The following is a 26,846-nucleotide window of genomic DNA, read 5'->3' on the forward strand; positions in this document are numbered from 1 at the left end:
CTGCAGCAGAGCCCTGGCCCTTCTAGGACTCCCGAGTGCCACAGGCCAGTGCTAGAGAGGGGACAGCAGCCTCACGCCAGGAAGGTGCCTTCCACCAGGCGACGTTTCTCTTGTTCCTCTTGTTCCATACAGCCGAGCGGGGCGAGACCCTTGCCCGCTGCTGCCCCTGCTGTCTCCCCCTCACCCTCTTTTGTGGAGGGAATGAAAAAAAGCCAGAATTTATTTTAATCGTTTATTGTATAATATAAAACTACAAAAGTAAGACTGCTCATTTCCATGTACATTTGTCCAATTGTTTTTGATTACAGCCCATACCTACATGTGAATACAGTAATCTGGTTTCAGATGTATATGTCTGTAATATTGCATAGAAAAGGCACAGCTCTAAGGTCTGTGGGAGGGGAAGGGGAAATACAGCCTTTTTTCTTTTTTTTTTCTTTTTTCTTTTTTTGACAATAACAAGCCCTGTTCAAACAACCATGCACTGAACATGTCACACTATTTACACCGTTTCCAGATTCTTGGCCGTTGCAGGCACTAGTATGGATTACACTCAGAACTAGATAGGAGTTGAGGTTTGGATTTTTATCTGCAATTTGTTTTATGAGGTTCCAGAACTTGCATTAGGCTTATTTTCAGAAAAAAGAAAAGTGCTTAAAAAAGAACTAATTTATTTAAAAACGTTCAGTCTCATTAATTAAGAGAAGCACTGAAAGCAACTTGCACAGAAGCAGGATACCAAAACCTGGGCGGGGGGGGGGGGGGGGCAAAAGAAACCATGTAATGAGAACAAAAAGTTCACAATTATGCCAGAGTGAATTAAACCGTTTGTCAGGCAGGAACCCATAGCGATTTACTCAATTTAATGGTGATAGAAGTGTAAACTTTGGATTCAAAACACTGGTTTTAAACAACCAAGGCTATTGCCACACAGCATTGAGGAGAAACCAAATTACCTCTTACAGATTTATTCTTACAGTGATCCAGGCTTCAGGTGGTGGCATTCCCATCTTGCTGTTCTGGCTGACTGCAAGGAAGGTGCCAGATCGATGCATTTATATATGACACTGCTCAACGATGTTATCTTGAAGAGGGCAGCTCCCCTTCCTTTGCATATGGGGCTGTGTGGGTCCTGTCAGGCTCTGGAGGGGACCTGTGGTTTCTGAGGACTGGCTGGTCAGACGCAGAGAGCAATGTGGGGAGTTTGAACTCGGAGCAAGCAAACCCTAATTTTGAACACAAAACCGTCCCTCATGCATACCTTTTTTGCATATTTCAAACAACCAGACCCATAGTAGAAAGGGTGGAGAAAATAAAAAAGTCATGTGAACCATGCATATCCTGACTGGAACTCAGCTAATTTTCTCGGAATCTGGCTCCCATACCCTTTTTCATACAGATTTACATTCCTACAAGAGAATACATTCCTACCATACATTCTGTACATGTTACAATCCAGGTGTTGTTAGCTTCACAATAAAATAAATATATTTACAGAAGAAAAAAAAATAAATAATTTATGAAAAACAAAAAAAATCACTTCAAATCCAAAGCTCTCTTATTCTGCTCCCATCTTGTCACTTCATTGCACATTAATGTCAATCTCCCTCCCTGGTGTCGGTCTCGGAGACGTTCCACGTGTGGCTGCTGTTGGGATGGTGGCAAAGGCCACACTACAGCCAGTAAGTGACCGTGCGGGGAGAAAGCCGCTGCCTGCTGCAGTTACAAACCAGCACCAGCCTTGCTAACCTTGCGCCTAGTCCCATACGTCCGGTATGTTTGTGTCCCGTGGGATTCCCACAAGGACACCCGCCACAGGCTGAGCACTTCCAGCACCGAGGATGCAGACATCGTTTTCCGAGTGGTAAAGTGGATTTAGAGCTCGACTCTTGTTCCGCAGATGCAAAAAACTTCAACTAACTACCCCCATTTAAACAAAAGCACAGCTCTCCAAAAACAGTGCTGATGTGGCCTTTTCCCTGGCATGTGGTATGTTTAAATACAAAAGTAATGCAAAATAAGGGCAGCCCAGCACTGTCCCAGTTCCAAGAGACGGCGAATCCAACAGGGCTGTCTTCCTGCACAGGTGAGGAGTGTGGCCGAGAGAGGTCCCAGCGCTGCTGGCTGCGAGATGGAGCAGCCCCCCCCTCTTTCCCCACTGCTGATGGTCCCTAAAGCTACTCTTGGTCAACGGTTGTCAGTTTGAAGCAATAACTTTATATATATATATTTTGTAGTCTGCGTAAGGAAATGACAGCAAATCCGTCAGCATCCCGCTGCTTCACCAAGTTCAGCTTGGAAAAAAGAAAAAAGCAAACCCACTCCCTCAGTCAGTTCCCCCCTTCTCCCCCAGCCCCACATCTCACCCTGGCAGATGGAATTAGGAGCCAAAAGCGCCTACACGACGCATTTCATTTCAATTAGGCGTTCCTTCATTGCAAAACACATTTGCTTTTATGCTGTGTCTGTGTGCATATCTATGTTACATCTATCTATCTATATACTAATAAATATATATGGCCTGTTTTAAAGTGCCAATTTATAAAAAGCTGCCTCCTTAAGAGGCAGACAAGACCCAATTTCTTCCATGACAAGAAGGGAGCAGAATCGACTGAATATTGCCAAATGACGTAAAACATAATTTAAAATTTCTTAAATAAATATAAAAGTTATTCCTAAAGAAGCCATAGGCATGTCAACAATATAGGTTGTAACCGGCGCTCAACAGCTAAAGTACCATTGAAGAACTAAAATGCCATAGCAACTTCAGCAATAGGCATGATACATTGCAAACATATTTTTTTAAATTAAATGTACACCACAATGAACTTAAAAAAATGCTATCGGTGCAGTAATGAGAAGACTTCTCAGGTGTTAAGGGGAAGGGGACCATGCATAGAAAGCTGTGTCTGTATATTTGTTGTAAAACAGGTCTATAAAGTGTAAAGCAGGTAACACAGTTGATACAAGAAACCAACCCTATACGAGATGCCAAGTGATGTAACACGACTGCCTCCAGTTTTAACAGCAATGGATATTAAAGCAAGTCCATCCAGTGCAGGTAAGAGATGAGCTTCACTGCAGTAATACTGAAGTTGCCTTTTTCAGCACTTAGCACAGTGAGGTGGGGAGAGGGAAGGTGAAATGCTCCAAGAAAGGGCGAGTGGACGCCGTCAAAGCCAGTCTTCTGCCTGCTCTGTGTGTACGCCCGGCGGTTGGGAAGATTGCCACGAGGTTGGCTCTCAGTGAGCAACAGGCACGTTCCTCCTCTGTATCATTCCCTGGAGCTTTGGGTGAGGAAGTGCTGATTCACTGCCGTGTAAAGGTGCTCTGCGGCACGCAGGATGGATGGCCCGGCACAGAGATGCGGGCGGGCTTGGGGGCTGCAGCCACGGTGGTGCTCCAGACCTCTCCGGGCGAAGTTCCACAACTGTTTCCTGCCAACTGCTTCACATAGGTGTTGGAAAAGGACATGGCTCTAAGTTTCAGGAATCACAGTAGTGCGCAGTGGTACAGCAGGGAGCAAACATTTGTGAAACTCCTGCAGAAGCAGCTCCCAGCCCTTTCTTAAAGCACTTTTTTGTTTGCATTCAGGGAAACCAACTGCAGGCTTATTTGATCCAATTTTCTCTTTGCACCATACACATATAAAACATTACAACTCTGTATAAAAGTACAAGTGGTTCTTGTACATCTGAATTATGCAGGAACTATGTGAGCAAATCCTATCAAAATAGCTATTTTTTTGTGTGTATAAACAGCATTTGTTTTTAGAAAAAACAATATCATAAACTGCAGAATCTGTACAAAAATATAAAATAAATTTGGGCAGCAGTTTCTAAACAGCCATGTAAATGCAACACTTAAAGAGGAGCAGGTTAATGCCTCCAAAAGGCTGAATTGCTAAGTCAACCTATACAGGGCTAAAATGGTATTGAGATTATCTAAATAATAAAATTTTTTACCTCTTGCAATAAAACTTATAGAAAAAATAGACAAATATGCACATGCAATTTACAGCTTTCCCCAACATAATCCTTGTGCTTAGCTTTTACAATTATTTTTTTTGTAATAACATTGTCTACAATACATATTCTCTCCTATACCAGAATATTCCGTCTTCCTTGAGGAACCACTTTAAAAAAAATACTTTAGAAGTGGTCATACATGGATGAAGGCACTCCAACTCTGCTTGAAGCAAAAACTAGTGTGATCCTTTTCTTTTCAAAAAAGGCAAGCAAGGACGCATGCACAGTGCTGTGAATTGGGGGTGGGAGGGACTATGGAAATACTACCAAGTGTATATACTGGTACTTGAAATTAAAAAAGAAAAAAAAAAGTTGCTATATTTCTATATTTTAAGACCCAACAAGCACCTCCATGATGTGATCCAGTTCTGTGAGGTCCATTTTGAAAGGCTGATTTGGAGTTACTGGTTGACTGCTGTACGGAGCAAGAGTTTTTAGGAGCTCATCTGCTGAGACAGGAGCCATTTTTGAGGCAGCCCCTGTGGCAGACGTGCAGGGATCAAAATCATACATGGACGTATCAATGTCAGCGAACAGAATATCATCCAGAGTCAAGTCTGTGAGGAAACCTGTGGAAGTCGTTATCTCAAAGTTGCTAGGTAGCGAGTCCATAAGTTTCGATTCAGCCGTTCTGCTCTCCAGGAGGCCCTCAGGCTTTTGAATGTTGGACTCGCTGGGGTGGTCTTTAGAGTCATCAGCTGCTGTGTTGGCTGCTACTGCCTCTGCAGAGGTAGGTGCTGGACAAAGCTCCTCAATTTCGTCCAAGGCTGAGGAGAAGCTGTCCTTTACTGGTTGGAGAGCAGGAGGTGGTGGTTTTGTCGGACCATCATGCTGGACAGTCGGGGAAGTGCAAAAAGTGTCATCCTCGAGCAAAGAGGCTGGGGTGAGGCAAGACTCCAGAGGCGTAGTGCTTACGAAGTCGGCGGGGAGAAGAGGCTGGGAGGTGAGATGGCTGAATGCCGGCTGGGCCTCACGGAAGTTGTCACTGAGAGGGTCAGCGGGCTGCGAAGCGGTCATGAACATGGGCCTCAAGCTGCCTTCTTGTTTGAGTTCTTCCTGGATTCGCCTCAACATGTTGTTAATTAAAACTGTCTTTTGCAAGCTTGGCTCGGTTAATGGCCTGTGGTTATAAAGTTTCATAAGGGAAATGTTGAAGATAGTCTGACGCTGTAAGGTGTAAGACACCTTAGAGGGACCGTCAGTAGGAGACACCACTTTGCCTTCCAACCCATCTTCATGCTCGTCAAACTTCCGCTTTCCTCCTTTCCCCAACATATATCTGAAAGGAAAAGGAGATCAATGAAGCCAAGCAACGCCTGAAGCTAGCCCTTCTTTGCCTCTGAGTCCACTCGCTCCCTTGCTTATGTGGTTTGGACAGATTCATTGCTCTGTCCCTTCCTCGCTTACCCCAACAGTCACAAGTGGAAATCTGTCCACATAAGTAACTCACTCTTGGCCCACAGGAGCATGACGAGGAAGCAGAAACTGCCTTAACACAGCACTCTGGTCCACCGTGTTAAAGCACAGCCATGCTGGTAGATTCCAAACAGGAATGCAATCATCATCTATAAATCTCAAGCCCTTGTGTGCTTGGCAGCAAATTTCATTCTTGTGTATGTTACACGTATGGTGCCCAAATATCTCCTCTAGGTGCACAAGCCACAGCTACTATATGGAATGTTCCTTTAAATTTCCTCGCTGATGCAGTACTATGACTGGGAATACAAACATGATGCACCGAGGTTCTTACAATGAATTTCCCTATTTATTCAAAAGTTTGTTCATGGGGGGAAGGGGAGCAAGGCTCAAGCAATCGTATACCGACAGAAACCTTCCTGGTGCAGTCGGGAAGATTCAACTCTTCAGCACACCAGCATGTATGCATATGTGACCTCATGGGTTTATTTAACTGAGAACTACACCACTAGAGCAGGAAATGCAGTTATTACACTCAGAATTAGACAAATTAGAGATGAAGAAGAAGATACATCGGGTATTTTTGTCTAATCTCCAAGACCATTTTCCGCACTACACTCTGCTGCTGCAGCCAGGGCCTTGAGTACTGACCATGCCCCAGTGCCAGTTTGAGGACGGGGGTAAGCTGCCTTGGAAAGCTTCAAAGGAGTCTGGCATTTCCTGAAATGCTGAGCACCCCACTCCAGGAACTAGCCCCAGGAGCACCCCTCATCCTGCACGCTGAATCCATGTGGGAGCGCTAGGGTGATGCAAGCTCACTGCCTGCTCTGCTGGGTACAGGAAGCACCTTCACACAGTGGGCTTTGAAAGCCTTTCTTCAGCTTCTTTGCCTTTGTCTCCTCTGATAATACTTTCAGGAGCTTGCTAGCCACCCAGAACAGCTTTTGCACCGGAGATAGGATGTGTTGCTCCACATGCACCATTTGTCATTGCTTCTCCCCCATCAAAGCATGTCCCTCACTCAGGACTACATCCATGTCAGGTTTCATTTGAGAACAAACGAATGCCGTAGGGCTTTCTAAAGAACAAAAAGCAGCATAAATGCTTTTCTCCTGGTCAGATTTTGAAGAAGGAAACAAAGGGAATTTTACCAAACTTGCCCCACACAATAAATCATTTCTGAGCTGAGAGTACGTAGGGCAGTTCCATCCTTAGCACTGTCTCTTCCAGGATGTTTCAGAGCACCTGGAAATGCTCCTCCACACAGCACATCCCCAGCCTCATTCTGTCACCATTATTTTCTGAAGATCCCCCTATGAGTCACAAACTAACGTTATGCATGTGATTGGGATGGCTTTTGGGTCAGCAACCCTCTGCCCCATGCCAACAACCACCTTTGATTTGTCGAAACAGCCACGCAGTACTTGGGTGAAGCAGCATGGTCCCTTCTTTCAGTGCGTGCAAGGTGGCCAATTCCCTCCGACTCTCTCCCCACTACCTGCCTGGACCAAATTTACCAGACAAGGTATTCTATCATATTTCAATCCAAACTAGAAGAGGCAGAGACCATTACTATTCTTCACTTGTTTCTCCCACAGGCTGCCAAGGGCAAGTTCTGTGGAGACAGGGGTAGGATTGCAGCCTTTGCAGAGCGGCACCCCAGGCTTGGCTTGCTTTCACCTCTTAGGATAAACATTTGGCTTTCTCCCCTCATCCTCCCAGGTAGAGCATTGAGGTGCTGAAGCACTACCGCAGTCACCCTTATAGCAGGATCACAAGACGGTCTGCTGTTCATTCCTGCACACTTCTCTCCATTTAACAAAATGCTAATAAAATGGCATGAAAACTTCTGCCTCAACTTTTTAAAAAACAGAAGTGGAACATGCTTTCCAGCCCCAGCTACCCAGAGAGAAGTTGCAAAAGGCATATAAATAGATTTTCAACCCCAAACCTGACTCCTCTTGTATGAGCTTTATTATGCAGCTATTGGCTAGTTATCATCTAGGAAAAAAAAGTTGCCTTCCTTATCTGAGTAGAATTCCCAGTTTCCCCGAAGGGATCCCTACCTGCCAAATGACTGCACCAGGCAGGCCTAACATCCGTTTGATCATCAGGCACTGGTCGGGCAGTAGCTAAAGACTTGCAAACACCCCCACGAATGGCTAACATTTAAAAGCGAAGAGCCCTTGCAAAGCGGGAGTGGGGGCAAAAGAAGTCAGAGCTTCAATGCAAAAAAAGAGTTTCAGAAAGCATTTGCGGGACTTTAAATCCAAAATCAGATTGGGGGAAGTGAGCCTCTTCTGGTTAAAAATAAGTCCCAAATCCAGATCATTTTCTAGTATATTATGCAATTAAAAAAAGAAAGGTGGGGGGGGGGGGGGGAGGGAGCAAGCTGAGCAGAGCTGAGGAACGGGTAGGCTGCCATCCAAGCTCCTTGGCCAGCTACCAGCCATCCCCGCGCCTGGAATCTTGGGTGAACAAAACTTCTGAAATTTAGCACTACAGCTGAAGTCTGGTTTTCCTCTGCTCCCTAGTGTCACTTCCCTGGACTAATCCAGAGCCATGCACATGGGTTTTGGGGGGTGGGGAGGGGTGCCTTGCTGTTCAAATATTCATGACAGACGTGCTTCCTTCCACTTACGAGCAAGAAAGGGAGGAGCAGGCTAGCAAGAATCGAAACTCCTGCCAAAGTCCGGCACGTTTTCGAAACAGCAATGGGTTAGGAGGAGAGCTAGCAGCTTTGCGTCCCTTGGTAATACCTCCTCCCCCTGAAAAAAGACAGACTCTGTCCCAAAGACATACCAATGCTCCTTCCACAATGCTCTATTTAAAGGAGAAATTTTTAAATGGCTTAGGGACTATGAGAGTTTTGAAGTTTGTCAGGCTCTGCCAGGAACATATAAAAATATCCACTGCACAAAGCAAACCTTTTTCCTCGTGATAAAGAAAACAGACCATTTGCGTGGCCACGCTCCATTCTCTGCACTTGGTTATTAGCTATTATTGTTAGGGAATATCAGCAAGCATTGAGTGAACCCAGTTGAGCCCATTTGCATCCAAGATTGAGGGGCTGGTAGTTAAGACATTTTTTGGGATCATCATTAGTAAACATGGCAATAACCTCACCACGTCATTTTCCAGGAAGCTTAGTAATGATTCAAGGTTTCCTGTATGTGTGACTGTCAAGCTTTCACATCTCACTCGAACTTCATGTAGCTTGGTTCAGGACTTGTCCTTTTGAAAGACAAAATAGATCAAGCAACTCCCAATTTCACCTACTAGCTTTTCAGTACAGCTTTCAGTTTTCTTTTCCCCAGAAATGCTCCCTGAAGCGAGTTTAACCATTAAAGCAGCAAAGCAGGATATCAGCCTAAGCAAGGGGATTTTACTCCTCAAAACAAGGGGCTCAAATGAGCACCACCAGACTCTCAGCTTTATAGAGTTTTATTTTATCCCCTTCTCCATTGTGAAAACATTTTCTTCAAGTTTCCATAAATCACTTTATTAATTCTAATTGAAGCAAGAAGGTAGTATCTTCTTAGACAAATTAATAGACTTGGTAAAAACAGACAGGATTTCAGGCTTGTAAGCCTTTCTCTGCATCCCTGTAAAGAAATTTTATAGTTTCTGACCACCAGAGCTTAAGACAACACTGCCTGTTTGTTCTTTACAGTTCAAACCATCTCTTTCCTCTTTTAACCAACAATTTCATGCCTGCATTAAACAGATTGATTTTGTAAGCACTAAGATTCTAAACAACATTTTAAAAAAAATCCAAACAAGCTGTACAATACCAACATTTGATCTGGTTTGGTTCTGTTCATCTCAAAAACTTTGCTTCAAGCCTTCCCAGCAAAAGCTCCTGCTGGGAGAATGAAATCCCAAACTTACGGGTTGGCCAAAGATGGGTACAAAATGAGATGTACTTGCACCCTCCTGAGTTCTAGAACACAGAGCTAGCCTACGAAGTCCTATGACCACAGTGGAGACAGCCAGACGACGACAACCCACCAAAACTAGAGACGGGACAGGCAGGGACAAAGGGTCACATCCACAGAGGATTTTCCATGCACCTACTTTGGCTGAGCAACAATCTCAGACAGATGTATTTCTGTTGCATCTCCATCCGTCTGCCTTAAGAGTAGAGAGTGGTGTCACTTTGTTGCTGATTTAATAAAAAGTGTTGCGGGGTTTTGGTATGCCAGTTTTCAATGTTACTCAGGTATGTGGAACCAGAAAGCTGAAGAAAGGCAAGGGGAAAAGCAACATTTATTGTATTGGGGCAAGAAGAACTACTTGGAGATGTTCCCCACTATCATCCACCAACTGGCTCCAGCTCTGGAAGACCAAGCCTCAAAAGCTGAACCATTGGGGCTGAAAACAACTCAACTTGCTTTTCTGCCCATGTAGGGCAACTGCATGCGCCTCAGAGCCAGAGCATTGTTTGGGAATTGGCTCTTCTTAACTGAAAAACAAAAGTAATGTATATTTTTTTTTCATTTGCATGTCATTTAGCTTCCTTTTATTGGCTCTGCATGCGCTTCAGACAGAGCTGGAAAAAATGCAGTCGGGGCTCTGCAGAAGACATAATCAGCCTGGAGTGGGTGGTTCTCTGGAGTCAACCATCATCGATTAAACACAGAAAAGCTTGTGCAATACCTGACTATGCCCACTTAGTGACGAATCCTTCACTCTCCAGAGGGCAGGGGTATGTGCACATCGTGAGAGAAGCACTGTATTTATTGATTGTACTTAGGACATTATACCTTGTCACTGCTGGACTACTTCTGGAGTCTTTAATAAATGGGAGTTGGGTGTAGGGAAGCACTGGATATATATATAAATGGAGAGGAACAAGCGATTTGGTCATCTCACCAATATAACAATACCCTTTAACATTAATTCTCAAAGGCTTTTAGCAGTTTAGTTTAAAATGCCTCTCAAGACTGAGGGCTTTTCTTGGAAATCAATTCCACAACCCACTAAGTCCCTCCTCCCTACTCATCGAGGCAGACAGGAAGGAAAAAAAGAAAGAGGAACCAAACACCAAGAGGGATGGTGGAAAAGGATCTTTATGAGGTCATATTTTCACTCATTTATTTACACCATCCTATCAGTCAGTCTAGAAGATGAACAGCTCAGTACACTTAGCGGTTCACTTTCAGAACAAACACCACGTTGCTCAAAAAAGTAAAAGTATCAAACTCCTGCATCCACAGGCAACCATTCCTCCCCACGCAGCCAAGCCAAAAGCTGGAAGAGAGTTGTGAACAGCAGGGGCTTGTACAAAAAGCAGTATTTAAAGCAGAACCAGTTGCTTTCTGAAATCCTGGGTAACTAAAACCACAGGGGAGAAGAAAAAAAAAAAAAAAAGAGAGAAAGAAAAAGGCAACTTGGGGGAATGAAAATGAAACACTACTTCACACACACACGTGCAGAAAAGTAATGCAAAAGACCCCCAACCACAAAAGAGCACTGAATTTGCATATTTCATTCCCATAAGAAAGTTTCCCAAACCTCAGGTGTAAACGAACCTCACCAGGGCTTCCTGGAGGCTCTATCCAGTAAATTACGCAAGTGCCTTCTATGTCATTTCTGGCACACAAAATATTATTTTCCTCTCCTCCATCCCTCACTCCTCATCCTTGAGGGTTGCATTGGCTGTATCCTGGCCCAACGGTAGTCAATGAGTGTTTTGTCACTGACTTCAGCAGGATCAGGATTTGGCATAGATAGCTGCAAGATCCAAATAAAAAGGCCTTTTGTGCCAACTGGGTTCAACTGGGTAAGACAAGGGCTAGAGCCTCTGCACTAGCAGAGGCACACTGGGCTGCTGCAAGGCATTTCAGTGCTGCCAGACCCAGCCTGAGAGACCACCTGAACCAGTCCCCACGACTTGAAAGCATTTGTCCCTTAGAGCTAGGTAGGCAAACAGATAAAATTTTTTCTCCTCGTCTGTTTCCACATCCCCAAGGCTACAGCAGAGAGAGTGAGCCGTTGTGTCTCTGGAAGACCTCCTTGGGGCAGGATCACGTGCTCAGCCACCGCAGAACGATGCTTCTTGACCTGCAGGATCCTGGCAAAGCAGAGCAAACAGCAAAGCAGAGCAAACCTTGCAGCAACAGCTGGCCTGCCCTCCAAGAGTGCAGGCATCCTCCTCCCATTCAAAGTTGGAAAGGAAGGGAAACAGTGGAGGAGAACGCCAGTATAAATCTGGCATCCCTTCCCAACCTCACTGAAAACAAGGAAGAAAGCTGAACAACCCAGGTGCTGAGGTTTAACTCCAGGACCAGAGGAAATAAGCAACGTGGACTTTCAGAGGCAACAGCCACCGTGTGATGAAAATCAACCTCCTTGATGATTTCATCTGTTGACATCGGGGTCTTTATATCCTGGCACGGCAGCATCCCTGGGAGCTAGTACAGCACGTACCATGCAGTAACTCACAGCTACGTTCAATATGCTGCAGCTGGCTCACACGGACGGGCTGTGAGGCATTTGGTTTGGTTGGTTTTTTTGGTTTGGTTTTTTTTTTCCCCCCAAGTCCGCTTCTCAGGATTTGATGCAGATTTTAGTTGCTCGAGTGCAATGCATCCATGCTGCCTGGCTAGAGACGACTCTTGACAACCACCGCCTGGTAAGAATTGGGTCTCGTATCACACGTGAGTTACAAAACAAAATCCCCAACCCTAGACAAGACATACAGGGAACAGAGCTGCGCTGACACTTCTGTCCTCTTCAGATCCAGAGCTCAGACATTTCCCATCTACAAGGTTTGTTTTCCCCAACACTAACATTTTATGTTAATTCTGGCTGCTTTTTATTTTTTAAAAAAAACAAAAACAAAACAAACCCCAAACCTAAGTGAGGTTTAATAAGCACTTACAAACCTTTCCTTTAGAGCTATATAAAAACATTAGCCTCCTGGGTAGCTTTGTGCTTCCAGAGAGTACAGGGAATTGGTTTTACGTTTGTAAGCCTTTGCTGCAAGGCTGTCACTGCCAGCACTAACTGTAAGTAGCAAGTATTTTTCACATATATTTTATAGGGACCTAACTCTTCCCATCTCCTGAGGTGGACCTCGGCTCTTCCAGACGTAGAGGGGCAAGCACAGCTTCTCAGCACCCCGGGGGGAAGCATCCCACTTCTGCATTTAACAAGAATCACAGCTTTACCCCCCCACACCTTTAGGCACTGGCAAGCAAAGATTTGGGGAGAGCAATCAGCAAGCTGAGTTACAGCAGTCATTTCTAGTCTCAGGTTAAAATCAAAATAAGAAGTGGGTGACTTTCGGAGGCTAATCTAAGCAGGAATGAGCTAGAGACTGCACAAGGAAACCTCTTGGCAAACAGGAGACAAACCATCAGAGGAAGCTCAGACCCTCAATTTGAGGAGCATCTGAAGTCACACAGCTCTCGTGGGGCTTCAGTACTTGGAGCCTGGAGTCCCCAGGTCCCTGAAGGAGCACCCATGTTAATCACAAAGTAAGGTGAAGCCTTCCTAGCAAATAAGCAATGCAATTATAAAGCCAGTCAATAGTGTAACGCCAGCCAACGTGTTCCAGCGATATTTTGAAACTGTAATCTGATCCTACTGTTTCCATCCTCGTGCCTTGCCTGCTCTCCCTTGTTGCATACTGTACTATTTGAGGCCCAGAGGGCAAAGCAAGCTCTTGCTGTTTGTTAATGATCAGAAACTGCATTTCGAGTGAGAGCTCTACGTGTACCGCCCACATTACTTTCTTGAGTTTCTTAAACTTGCAGCCTGTTGAAGCCCTGCTAGAAGGCTCTCTGAAAAACAAAAGAGAGCAAACCAACCAAAAATGCAACTACAAACTCCACTTTTTCAGCTCTTTTACCACGCAAAGCCACAGTCTAAGGCAATCTCCAACTCCATAGTGTGTTAAGCTTTGCAGGAAACATATGCTTCTATTAAATTGGAAACAGTTTCTAATGCTGTCAGTTTGCTAAATGCGACATGTTCCCTTGGAAGAAGTGGAGCAGTTTTAATGTTTTTGACTAGCAGCACACACCAAACAGAGTATGTCTGATAAAGCTGGAATGGGCTCCAATAAATATAGCTTAAAATAAATTACTGCCTCATTAAGTAATTGTTTGGAAAAAGGAGAGCAGGTTTTCTAGATTATAGCCATGTTATTAAGGATGTTTATAATATTAGGAATTCTATAAGGGTAGCAGAAGTTTAAATCAGCCAAGCGCTTGCTAGCTTGTTAAAACATCACGGAATACCCTGGCAGAATCAGAAGGTGAACAAGACAGCACAGGTTCTGTGTGGGGAAAGCTCGCTAAGCTTATTTTGAACCGGCTGCAAGGCTGAAGTCGAGCACAAGCTCTGAGCAACCCTGACAACTTCTTTTCAGAACGAAGCAAGAAGGGGAATATTTGTTACATATTGTGGCTAGAAAACATTTATCCAGAATAGGTTTATTCATGTGCAGCAAGGTGGTTGCCTTTACCAGAAAAAAGAATAGCTTTGAATTGCCCAGCAGAAGTAACTTCTATTGCAAAGGTCTCGCATAGCCAAAATGCCAATTCTCACATGTTCTGCTTCAGACAGGACTTCCCATCAGCATCCTGACAACAGCGCCCAGCAGATGCAAACAAGACCCCAGTCTGTCCTTTTTTGGTCTTGCTCTTACAACTGGAAGTTTTATGAAACAAGCTTTCTGACTGCCAGTGCTGCCTCAGTCCTCCGCAGACCTGCTGCAGATGTAGCCCTGCTGACCACCAGTCCCAGCAGGACCTTCCTGGTGCCAGACCGGAGTGGAGGATTCCCCTTCCCAGTACCGGGAGTTTTTTTTCTTAGGGTTAATCACAGCAGGGAGAGAGATTTTCACCAATGTGACAAAGTTGCCCTCTCCTCGGGTCACCTCTGTGCTGAATCCTCTTTATGCCCTTCCTCAGGGTGGCTGCACGTACTGGCTGCTCACAACAAGAGAGCCTCCTCACTTGGATCAGTTTGGCTGAGACTCTGCACTTCAAAGAGCCACCCAAAAGAGCCGGGATGAGGTTATTCTGAAATGCGGGTCTCCACACGGCAGCATTAAGGAAGCAACCAAGCCTGCCAAGCACGAATCAAATTATACTGTGCTGTGTACACACAGGCTGAGCAACTCCACTGCCAGTATCAAAAACTGAAAGACAGGAGCTGCATTACACACCTGGGCATGAGTAGCAGGAAATCAGAGGTGCAGTAAGTAAAACCAGGCACAGCATTAAGCCAGCTCCTTTGACCTTACTATGTGATTAGCTGATTATTCAGCAGACTCTGTTTGTTGTAACACAAAATATATGCGAGAGCTTCTATGCACAAGCCTCCCTGGGATCAGCCAGGAAGCTCCCCTTGCTCCACATCACAGTTTCTTTTCCCAAGTCCAGCACTCCTTGCACTGAAGCAGATGCCTGTCTGACAAGAAGGACCGTGGCAGGATAAAATCTCCCCACCAGAAGGCAAGGAGCTGTGCTGGAGCCACTGCATGCAGCTCCACACTGGGAGAACCTGGGATGTAATCTCTTCAAGCGGCAGAGCAGCAGCAATTAAGGCGGCCGTGTACTGCTTCAGGGCCCAATTCAGCCAAGGGCTGACTGCCTCCCATTTCTTCCCACTGCAGAGCCAGCAGGCATCAGCATAGCTAAAGCACTGACTAAAAAGAGGCACCTGACTTGTAAATTAAATTCAAAACAATCTGAAAGAGCTAGTGTGGCCACCAGAAAGTGACACAGGCTAACAAATATATACTCCCTTTTCACTGCTAAAATTACACGCCTGTAATGACAAGACGCTACCGGTCAGAATCTAAGGGAGAATGGTGAAATAGCAAGACCGGCTCTACATCCCTCCTCCCCTGCAACGTCGCTCTGAACAATAGATTTCAGCAACATTGTGTAGATTGTACAAGACGTCTCTATTGGCACACGCATGTCATGGCCTAGCTGATATTTTCAGTACACGTAGGGATCGAGTATTGTAGAACCATCTTCACTCTATGTGTAGAATTCCTACAAAGGTTAATGAGAATTGTGTGTGCATCCAAGAGAGACGAGACCTCTTTGTGTCTAATAAGAGAGCTTTTTCCTCACGTATGTATAATTACTTGGATTGAATCCTTGCTTTCAAGAATATCATAGCATCTTTTCCCCAAAGATACCTTGTTTTTCCCCCTTGTCGTAGACCCTTAATAAACACAAGGGGGGGGTGGGGGTGGAAACACCCACATTGCTGTGTAAAGAACTGAATGGCTTGCCAAAAAGTAGGTTATTGCTCTGAAAACAGTGTTGAATAAATTATCACAGTCAAACTGAAAAGCAGAGAATGGCAGGGGGGAAGAAGGGACCAGAAAAAAAAACCAACCTCTAAAGAAATGTACACTGCAAAATGCAACATGCATCCCAGCAATGACAAGTCATTTTAGTTTCTGGCCTGCAGGTTTTATCCACTATTTCTTTGCTACTGAGAGTTAAGAGGAGAAAAGAAAGGCACTTCCCTGGCATTTTTTAAAGTGCCTATATGGCATGTGAGTTACTTTCAACACTTCTGCTTAAATGAAATGGACACAGACCTACAAATACATCCTGTGAAAAAGTGCCTGCCCACCCACCCCCAAGTTTCTCTTAAAGAGGTAGAAAAGTTGTTGGACATTTTTCCACCACCAGTGCAAACAAACAAACAAAAAGTAGTTAAAGTCTGATATGAAAGTTTGCTTAGAGGATGTTAAGGATGTTAAGTACAAGACGGTAACTGTTGGCCTTTCAGTCCAGCGTACTAAAGGTCTTGAGTTTGTTCAAACATAGCACGCGTTTTCATGTTCAGGGAAGGAGCCTTCTGAAAACTGATGAAACTTTGGCCAGCCTTGAATTATTCTCAACCCATAACAGCTACAAGTTAGAAATGAAAAAGATCCCATTTTTTGGTGGCACCTGCTTGATTTCACAATAAAACCTACTACATCAAAGCGATACCTTTTAAAACAGTCACCATGGGATCCACTTAACTTCAACGTGTAGTAATTTAAACGTTCTCAAATAAATCATTTAAACATGCATGGGGACACCCTTCTAATAGCATATTTTAACAAAAAGTGTACCAAGCCCCTGTTTCAAAGCAGGCTTTGTACAGGTCAATTAACATGGAACAAACAAACTTAACCACAAACTAAGTATTTGGAAATTGGGAGTGGAAAATACAGAAGGAGAAGAGATCTGGAAACTGAAACTAAATGTCCTAAACTTCATTTCATATTCAGTCAGGCACAACCCATTCACCTCGCCCAAGATAGTATTACACTGATTTTCCCCACAATTAAAAAAAAACCCGAACTTTCAGAGCACATGTGCATCACGTATGTTCCACTGCCAGCAAGGGGAAGCACAGCAGCAACAGGAAGCTTTATGCTGTGTGTTACACACAGAAAAAATACTCTCTCTCGCCTATTCACTCGCAAATTATTTCTGGAATACTTTAGTTCAGGGAGGAGTGGGGAAGGCTTGTTTAGAAAAGCCAATTTTGCCAAACGGATGGAGCGGGAGGTTAAAGGAGATTGTAAGCTAGATCACAAGAGGATAACCTAAGCAGGTCATCGTACCCCTGGGACAACCAGCATGAAAGCAATCCTGGTCAAAACCCCTCTGACCACAGCACAAGACTAATAAAGTGGAAGTCCCTCCTCCTACACAGCTACAGGCAAAAGCACAAGAACTGATTGGCAACAAATCATGCTATACAAAAAATACTTAAATAGAGTGGCTTCTCTCTTGCATACACACACGTGTACACACACACACAAAGTGATAAGGAAGAAAAATCCTACCACTGTTTAAAAAAACACTGTGGTTTTTGCATGAATGCCAGTCTCCTATCTTGATGAAATGTATTTTAATGTATATTTTAAAAATATGCAAATTACATGCAAGCACGTGTACGTGTACCTATTAAACGCTTCTTCCAAGGGTGAACAACTGGCTGTAAAAACACATGAAAAGTAAAGAGTTTGTGGAAGCACCGGAAGATGATGATGTATTTCTGAATTAGGTTCTAGAACTTCATTTTGCAGCTACCTGAAGTTAAGACAAAGCTGCCTTTAGGCATTTAAAACTAGTCAGACCTGCTGTAGCAGTTGCACAGTCTGCTTCAAATATGCCCTCCACGCTCCTTTCAACCTCCACCCCGACATATATCCGCATAGTTTACCTCCAGTTCTGGGTGGTTCTTTCTATAGCGCAGTTCACTCAACCTTACTGCCTGCCTGGCACGACTGGAGTTTTAAAAAGATGAATGTTACAGGCAACTATAAGAAACTGTACAAAACATCCAATAATCGTCACATTTCCATTAAATGTGAGCATGGCTCAAATGGCACAAGGGTTTCTTGGGGAAACTGAAAATCTGGGATCAAGAAAACTGTTTTAGTTTATTCGTTACAGATTATCCAAGCAAGTTTTAGAGTGAATTTAAATCTTTCCACCAACTCAGAGTTCCTTTGAAAAGGGAACTTCTTGCTTCTGCTACTTCCATACTACTGCCCGGTTTTAAAAATAGCATTAAGAAAACAACCCACATTTGCACTTTGTATTTTATTATATTAAGAATACAATTTTTATTCTAACTTCACTGGAAGCAGAAGCTGTCAGGTGAAATCCAATACGTCTTACTGGTGTGAAAGCAAAGTAAACAAGTTCTGGCTCCTAATAATTACACAAACCAAAACTCATGTAATTTAATGCCACTTAAAACTCAATTCCAGAGTGATATTAATGAGAAATTCCTCTTTAAGCCTATTGTCCCTCAAAACACTGATCACGTTATATAGGTTAGGAAGTTCAGACATTGTTTGGCGACACCTATAATTTTATGCAGCAAGCAAAGTACTGAGCCCGGCTTGAACCCACCTAACACAGAGCTCTGAGCATGGTTTAATATCACTGCAGCAGCCCGAATCCACAGTCACTCTGATGTGGTGGTGGCTGTCGCCTCACCTAAGCTAGCTGAGCCTCCACCCTCAAAGAAGGGACACATGAAAACCAAAAATTCACTCTGGTGACTTTACTGCTTCTTTGGTCCTTTCAATGACTTAAAGCCATTTCTGAAGAAGAATGCGGCTGTACTACCAGCTGCTCAATATCCCTGGAGACCAGCCCCACTCTCCTTTGGAAATGCCCCTCATATCAGCTCTTCCTCACCTAGGAACTCCCCTTCAAGATAGAGGAATCTCCCAGCTGCCAGTCTAGCGTGTCTTCACAGCTCCTCCTGGCCACTTTGCAATGACACCAAGCATCTGACACATTCATTGGGAGCCATCAGTGAAGCAAACGTCTCCACGCCGTTTCTATCCTGCACATCAACACACCGTTTCATACCACATAAAGCCCTAAGATGAAGGGTAGGGATCCTGCTGGGATCAGTGCTGTACAGACCCAGAACATGCAGCCCTATTTCTTCCACAAAACCCCTGCCACCTCCCAGAAGCACATCCACTTTGGACTCTGTTTTGCTCAGCTCTGTTTAAGTTCAGTTTGAAACACCCAACGGAGAAGTTAGCATTGCATTTACAGGGCTTTCTTTCCCCACGTGTGTTGACTAGTCAGCATTGTTGTATTATTTCTTGTTATAGTGTTTGCACTGGTAATGCTGAGCAAACCTAAAGCCTCCACTACAGCAAACAAAAATTGACTAACACATGTTGAGGGTCTCTCTCCATTTACAGTAGACAGCCACTTGTTTGTGACAGCACAGTTTCTCTGACTGATGGAAGTTTAGAAATAAAACAAGTGACAGAAAATATGCAATTATATCCCCCCCAAGAAATGAGCCCTGTTCTCTGACTGGCAAATTCAATTTTCTACAAACTATTAATTAGGAAGAGATTCATCTACACTAAAGATCTGTGCTTACTGCCAACCTGCTTACATTTAAGCTGGACCTTGCTCTCTCCTTTGGTACACTCCTGATCTTTGGACTTGGTAATTGAAAGCTGCCGGTTTTGGCACGGATTTGTGTGTGTGCGTGTTAAGGAACCATTGCAATTGGAGCTGTCTCCTCACGAACCGGTTACACGTATAAAGCTGAGTTAAAAGAAGGTGTCTCTCTTGCTACCCAACCCTTATAAAAAGTAAATCACCCGAAGACTACTTACACTTTCAAAGTACTACATTCTCCTTCCTTGGCAGATTAGACTTTAAGATGTTACATAAAAGCAAAAATAGTCACAAGTATTTTGGATCACCTGTCTGGTGTTAGCACTGCCAGACACAAACTGTGCCAGGAGTGTTTTACATCAGTTTGAAAAAAGTCAAGAGTTCCTAAAAAAATTTTTTTTTCTTATGCATTATTTATTGGAAAAATAAAAGCAGCTAGTGTAAATGATGACAAAAATCTTCATATCAGATATTGCATAAGATCTGTCATACTTCATGGAAGCTAAAAAAAAAATTAGAATGTGAAATTTGATGTTTTCCTTGATATTAGGACATTATCTTGAATTCCTTAATGCCTCTCAGGCAGACAATTCAAGCGCTTGGATTATTTATTATTATTTTCACCAGAACACTGAGAAACTGCCATTATTTCATCTTTCCCATTAAAAAGAACAGGTGTATAAAGGAACACAATTACATTTCTTAATAAATAAGCACCTACAGACATATTTAATGCTCTTTAAGACTGCTTCATCTACAGACAAAACCTGAAGTACCTACGGCTAGCAAGTTTCTTTTTGTTTGTTTTTAATCAGCTTCAGAGAGAAAGAAATCAGCTTTACATGAAAATCAAAGAGGTGTTTTAATATGCACAAAGTCTAGCTTCATTTGTTAGCAGTCCAATCCGGTTGCTGCAGAAAATGAGCGAGTAGTGAGTTTTGCTAACAACTTAAAAATGGAAGTAGGATCTGTCAGGAAAGGAGGGAGATCTACAGCTGTTACGTTAGGTGCTGCAATATTTGCCGGGATAATGGAAGTATTCCCTTGGACAGGCTCTCGGATACCTGTCTGGCAGCACAAACTGCTAATTCTCCTCATATCTCTACCACCACCACTAGATCATTATGGTAAATCAGATTCCAAAGATACCGCCTTATTATGTAAAAATGTATGCATTTTAACTTCACGCTGAAAAGGATATTTTCAATTTACCCTGCTTAATCAACTGCTTAATTTCTTAAAGCAATGTACGTACGAGCAGGAGCAACTTTTAAGGAAACACCATTTATATGGTTCGCTTCACCATGTGAAAGCTTCCCCTGCACTTAGATTGAAACTGAAGTGCCTGTCAATTTAGTACTCTGATAAAAAAGCCCATAAAACACAGACACCTTCATCTGGATTGAGTTTTTTATGCAGGTGAAGCCCTAGCCATCAGAATAAAAAGGAAGCGTCATTTCAACTCACACAAATAGAAACCGTTTACTCTATTTGAGAGAGACAAGCATGAAACTGATGTTAGGGGGCACCCAAGCCCTCTACCACCATTGCTTGAGCAACAGCATGTTCTGCGGTGGCCAAATCCAGCACCCACTGACAGCAGCGAGAGCTGCCCTGCTGACTTCACTGGGCACCGGCCGAAAAAGCCTGGACTTCCCTGCTCCCCAGAGCTTTGGACTTGCCTGAACGCCGACTGCCACACGCAACAGCTCTGGTGTGCCGGAGATGAACTGGGCAGATTCACTTTATTTCACGCTGGCAGCTGACCTGTAGCTAGCTGTAAATCAGCCTCCGACGGTCCAGGGGAGAGCACACGAACCCCTCCGCAGATTTTCAACAAAAGTGGCCCTGTTTTCTCTAGCTGAGCTTCACAAAACGCGAGAAGCGACAGCAAGCAACTGCACTCCCATTTTCACGCTCAGGGAGAACTTACCTTTCCAGATCCTTACACACCTACACAAATAAAGCAGCAAACGCTCTAGACTAGAGAAGCATCGCTTTCCCGCCCCCCCCCCCCCCCCCCCCCAAAAGCGCTGCCCTACCTGGACAGAAACCCCAGTGAGGAGTTTTTAAGCCGTCGCTTCCAAGAGATGACCCGCCCTGCTCAGCAGAGCCCAGGCGCTGCTCCCAAGGAAGCCCCGAGCTGCAACGGCTCGGGAGAAGCCAGGCTAATCCCTGCCCTGACACCAGCCCCTGGGAAGGTCCACCCGGGCGGGTCCTGCCCAGCCATATGGCAGCTTTGCTCCAGCCGAGTGAAAGTCTCCCCCAGGCCCCTCTGAGCTCTCTCCGGGGGCCCCCGGAGTCCCCGGCTCCGGCAGGAGCGGGAGCGAGGCGCCCTGCCCCGCGGGCTCCCCGCTATCCTCACCGGGGCGAGCCGGGATGCAGCCCGCAAAAAGAACTCAATTCCGACCGACCGCACCTGCCTCGGCCCGGGATCCCCGCGCAGCGGCGGGGGCGCACGAAGGGGGAGGTATTTTTAAGAGCAACTCTCCTCCTCCGCTCATCCCGGCACGGAGGAGAGGGGGAGGACACCCACCCCGCGCTCCTCTGCCCGGGCACGAATCGAAAGGCAGAGCCGAAAGGAGCCCCGGAGGGGGGCGGGCGTCGCGGCTCCCGCTGCCTCCAATCCCCCCCCGAACCCCCCCAATCCCCTCCAGCCCCCGCTGAACCCCCAGCTCCCCCTACTCCACCCAGCCCCCCTACTCCCCCTCAACCCCTCGCTGAACGCCCCCAGCTTCCTCTGCCCCCCCAAGCCCTGCTGCTCTCCCCCAGCCCCCGCTGAACACCCAGCTCCCCCAATCCCCCGCTGAAACCCCACCCCCTACTCCCCCCAATCCCCCACTGAACCCCTAGCTCCCCCTACTCTCCCCCAGCTCCCTTGCTCCCCCAATTCCTCGCTGAACCCCCACCCCCTACTCCTCCAGCTCCCCCCAATCCTCTGCTGAAGCCCCACCCCCTGCTCCCCTCCAGCTCCCCCAATCCCCCCCTGAACCCCTAGCTCCCCCTACTCTCCCTCAGCTCCCCCCCAGCTTCCCCAATCCCCCCCTGAGCCCCTAGCTCCCCCTACTCTCCCTCAGCTCCCCTGCTCCCCCTCAGCTCCCCCCAATCCCCCAATGAACCCCCACCCCCTACTTCCCCCCAGCTCCCCCCAATCCCCCACTGAGCCCCTAGCTCCCCCTACTCTCCCCCAGCTCCCCCCAATCCCCCGCTGAAGCCCCCCCTACTCCCCCAGCTCCCCCCCCATCCCCCGCTGAACACCCCCAGCCTCCTTTACCCCCCCAGCCCCCACTGAACCCCCAGCCCCCTGTTCCCCCCCGGCCCCGCTCACCACATGCAGCTCCACCTGAGAACTATCGCATGGAGCGGGGGGGGAGAGGAGCTCGCAAACTCTCGCCCTAGAGCCGCTCCATATGTCGCTCCCTCGCCGTGCCGCGCCGGGGAGGAGCGGGGTGGGATGCGGAGGAGGAGGAGGAGGAAGAGGCAGGCGCAGGCGGCGTGAGGATTTAAGCCTCCGCTGTGCCCCGGCGGCTGCGATCACGCAGCATTATACAATGGAGGAGGAGGAGAGGGAGGAGGCACCAGCCCGTCTCCCAGCACTTGCCGCCAGCACTGACGACAGGGGCGGCTCCGGCGAGCTCCTCGCCCTCCGTCCAAGCCCCGCCTCGGCCCCTGCCTTCCTCCTCCGCCGCCGCTCCTCCTCCTCCTCCCCACGCGTGCTCCTGCCCCGGGGCTCCCCGCGGGGACAAAGGCGCCGCCGTGTCCCCCCCTGCCCCTTCCCAGCCGAGCGCTCACCTGGGAGCCGGGCGGGGGGCGGCCCCTCCGCGGGATCCTCGCTGCTGAGTTTGGGCTGGGCGGGTACCGCGAAAATGAGGCCAAACCGAGACGTTCGAGCGCCCCGAGGCTGAGGGGGAAGGGGGAGCGGAGCTCGGCGCCGGGCGCTACCTGGAAAGAAGACGATGGATTTAAAGTTACCTCCGTCATGGTGTGTGTGAAAGGGACCTCGGATCGCCCCGGCATCTCTAAACCGGCCGCGCTTCGGGGCAATAAAGCTGTAGGAGCTAACATAAAGGCGATTATCGGTCATTAATATCATGATTCGTTTAGGTATTACGCTCAAAACGGGCTGTAAAGATTTGTGATCGATCAAGCTGATGGTCCTGGTAGAAATCGCATTCCGTTTTCGGCTAGAAAGGCAAAAAGGAGGATACTTTTAGAGGGAAGGTTTCTTTAACCTGGAATCGTACCTGTCAAAAATCCACAAAGGAAAAGATAAACCCGATTAAAATAGTGAATCTGCCAAAACAGAAGGAGATTAACTGGCGATCTTATGGATTCTTAAAATTATAACTGAAAAGATCCCATCTACTTGGGGTTTAAAACACCAGGACTGGTATTTCGGGGGATATTCTGCTGAAGCCACTAAAGGGAGAGCAAAGGGCATCAGATCTAAACACTGCTGTTGGACTTCCCCAGCTCTGGAGGCCTCTATTCATCCTTCCCTTTCCACTGGTGCTCTCGGCCATTCATTTCAGGAGACCTAGACACTCCCATCCTCTCCCTTTGCAATACAGAGGTAGCCCTGAAACAGATCTGCAAAGCAATTCACAAATCGTTTACTGAATTTTGACCAGTGATTTGTGGATTGCTCGGGAGCCGGCAGAAATTAAAACCAGAATTACCCCTGGCTGGATACTTCCCAGCAGCCAGGCACTGAAATTTGGTCCTTCTACTCTGGAAAACAAGCCTCCTCTTGAAATTACAAGAGTCGTGATTAAAAAATCGTTAAATAAAGGGAAAAGCTTCATTTTCTTCAGGGTATGAGTAGAGTGCTACTTGTCTAGGGGGGGCTTCAGACTATTCAAAAACCAGCCAGAAAATCTGCACGTTTTTCTTTTTTCCATGCCACATTCACCACATTTTGGGGGCCACATTCTGCCCTCCTTTACACCAGATTTGTAAGAGGGCAGGATCTGGCCTTGCATAATTGCGTTATGGATGCACCCAGCAGAGCAGCGCCTGCCTTCTGGAGCTCAAAGTCCGCAGGTTTACAGTCCCTGTGCCTGGGTGTGTGCACGCTATCACCAGCACCATAGGCATAGCCACCAACATTTGCTAAATAAGCAGCCAGGCTCCAGTCCGATATCCAAGGCCCCGATCTTGCCATGTTACACTCGGCAGCAAAAGGCCTGAGCCTGTATCGTCTGAGTTCCAAACGCTTCTGATTCTGTTAGGTTGCTCCAATTTTACACTAGCATAAGAAAAAACTCACCGTCCCTCTATTTCCTACTGTAACTCCCCTGGGCCTTTCTTGGCAGGAGTTTATAGTCACACTGTAACTCAGATTGTTCCTCCGAACGCAGCAAGTACAACCTGCATCCACACTCAGAAGCACTCTCAACCGAGCATAGGTCACAATACAAATCGATATAAGTAGAGCTCCTTCCCATGCTTCCCACATAGCAGAGGCTATGAGGTTAGGCTACGCAAGGCAAATAATCCTCCTGCCAGTCACTTCTCACACTGGCCCTCGCCTGATTTAATGAGACCTTTCTGGCCATGAAGCTCCGTGTGGCAGCTCGAGAGCAATGTGACCAGAAGGTGTTTGCACGGCCCAAATGCTGTTTGCCCGAACACGTTGGTAAGCGCAGAGAAACAGCCTGCGACTGAGCCACAAAACGCCGTGCGAGGAAGTGTGTCGTCAGAGGCTTCCAGAGCCTGCAGGAGCCAGGGGAGAAAGGCTGCGTGTCTGTGAGGAGCAGCCACCCGAAATGCATCCCGTTTTTGAATGGTGCACGCAAGGGCTTCCGGAGGAGCAGTAGTGCAGATGTAATTGTGCAATTGCAGCCTCGATGCAGGCCCTCAGACTGCTCACACATGAAGACGACACACTAAAAGAGAGGGAACCAAACTGTGTTGTTCTCCAGTGGTGCTGATGGGACGTGGGCCACAGGCACAGCCTAAGTGCAGCCTTGTCTTTGAGCAAGGATGGACAAAGCTTGCCTGACTGAGGCCAGGTCTCCTGGAGTTCATTCAAAACCCCTCCTGTGTTAAAGGTAAATAAATTAACAAACAGAAATCAAAGATTGGAAAGATTGGGAGGGGAAAACAGACACCAGACTTCATAGGGCAAATCATTACAAATACCACAGACTGCCAGGTAATCTCTGCCTATTAACACATGCGCTAATTAGGAAAAAGCAGCAGCGTTTGGTGTGTTGAACGTCAGCATCCTTCACGTTTTTCAAAGAGGCAGTGAACTGCTTCCTATGTTTCTAATTGCACCCTTGGCCTTTTTCTTTCTAATTGCAGTACACATTAATACTGTGAGATTTCACCATGTAATTGTAAGAACAAAACATCTTCATTTTCTCCCTGGATGTTTTTGCTTCGGTGCATGCAGGAGCTGACAGGCAAATACCCAATACTGCCCCCGAAGCAGACAACTTGTTGCAAATAAGACCCCGTCAGCATCAATAACTTGGGAGAAGATAAACGAAGAGCCTGCCTGCAGCCAAGGATGCTCGTCCCACTCGAGCAACGCTCCCCACTGAGCAACGCAAGCCGGGTCTCATGGGTAAGAAGCAAGCACGCTAAGTGATCAAACGCCACTAAGACCTCGTGCTGTCTCCATTCAGGCCAACTCAGGGGTTAATACAGAGCTTCCAGAGCAGGGCCCTTCTCATGTAAGGCTCAGCGGCAACTAAAAGCAATCCCCTCAAAACAAACTGGGGTGCTGCATTAATGCAGTCTGCACCTGCACGTTAGCAGAGTGGGAGCTGCAACAGTGAGCTGGGTTGCTTTCCTGGGGATTTCAATGCCTTTTTTTTTTTCTTGCTGGTGCAACTGTTTCACTGTAACAAGGCTGCCCCACACGTCCCAAGGCCCAGAGGAATCGGTTAAAACCAAAGGAAGAAATTTCCCCCATCCTTTCTTACTCCATTTTTGACTCTTTTATTTTCTCCTTCACTTTCTGCTTTTTTCTCCTTTAATGTTTTTGTGGCAGTAGGAGAAATACCGTTCCCTAGAATGCATAATATGCTTAATTATCATTCTCTGTTAGTTCTCTAGGAAAAAAAAAAAACCTACAGGAGAAATCAGTTTAATTAATGAGTATGACCAAATGCAGCCTTAGTTCTAATGCAGTATCATATATTATATGTCCAGTTGGGCAGAGATGCAAAAAAACCATGGAGCTCATGAATCAATATTCTGAGTGCAACCAATCCCTTTTGTATAGTTATTCTAAGCATTCCTACAGATTTTGATACCAACGTCTGTTCCTAAATACTGCTTTTGGCTTCAGTAACACAGGATTGGGCCCATACAGTCTAGTAATAGAAAGCTGTTGCTTGGCACTACCAAGGGTTGTGCCACATGGTAAATTCATTAAGTAATTAAGGAAAAAAAACCTTAACTCCAAGATAGCTCTCAAATAGTCATACCCAGTAAAAATCCCCAGTGGGTGCCAAGG

At 46.1% G+C, this 26,846-nt stretch overlaps 1 protein-coding gene across 8 annotated transcripts in view; it reads right to left on the reverse strand.

Annotated features, from left to right (window-relative positions):
* Positions 1-218: 218 nt before the first annotated feature.
* SERTAD2 (SERTA domain containing 2) overlaps positions 219-26,846 on the reverse strand; it is an 83,237-nt gene continuing 56,609 nt past the window's right edge. For 6 of the 8 annotated variants that reach the window (XM_069850101.1, XM_069850094.1, XM_069850093.1 and 3 more), the window contains one exon: positions 219-5,307. In XM_069850101.1, the coding sequence (XP_069706202.1) occupies positions 4,359-5,303 (945 nt within the window). In that variant the 5' untranslated portion in view covers positions 5,304-5,307 and the 3' untranslated portion in view covers positions 219-4,358. Of the gene's footprint in view, positions 5,308-22,703; positions 22,990-26,846 lie in introns of those variants that run through there. The other 2 variants (XM_069850100.1, XM_069850098.1) reach the window with 2 other exon arrangements.

The sequence above is a fragment of the Phaenicophaeus curvirostris genome, chromosome 2 (genome assembly GCF_032191515.1).
Source record: "Phaenicophaeus curvirostris isolate KB17595 chromosome 2, BPBGC_Pcur_1.0, whole genome shotgun sequence".
Lineage (NCBI taxonomy): Eukaryota > Metazoa > Chordata > Aves > Cuculiformes > Cuculidae > Phaenicophaeus > Phaenicophaeus curvirostris.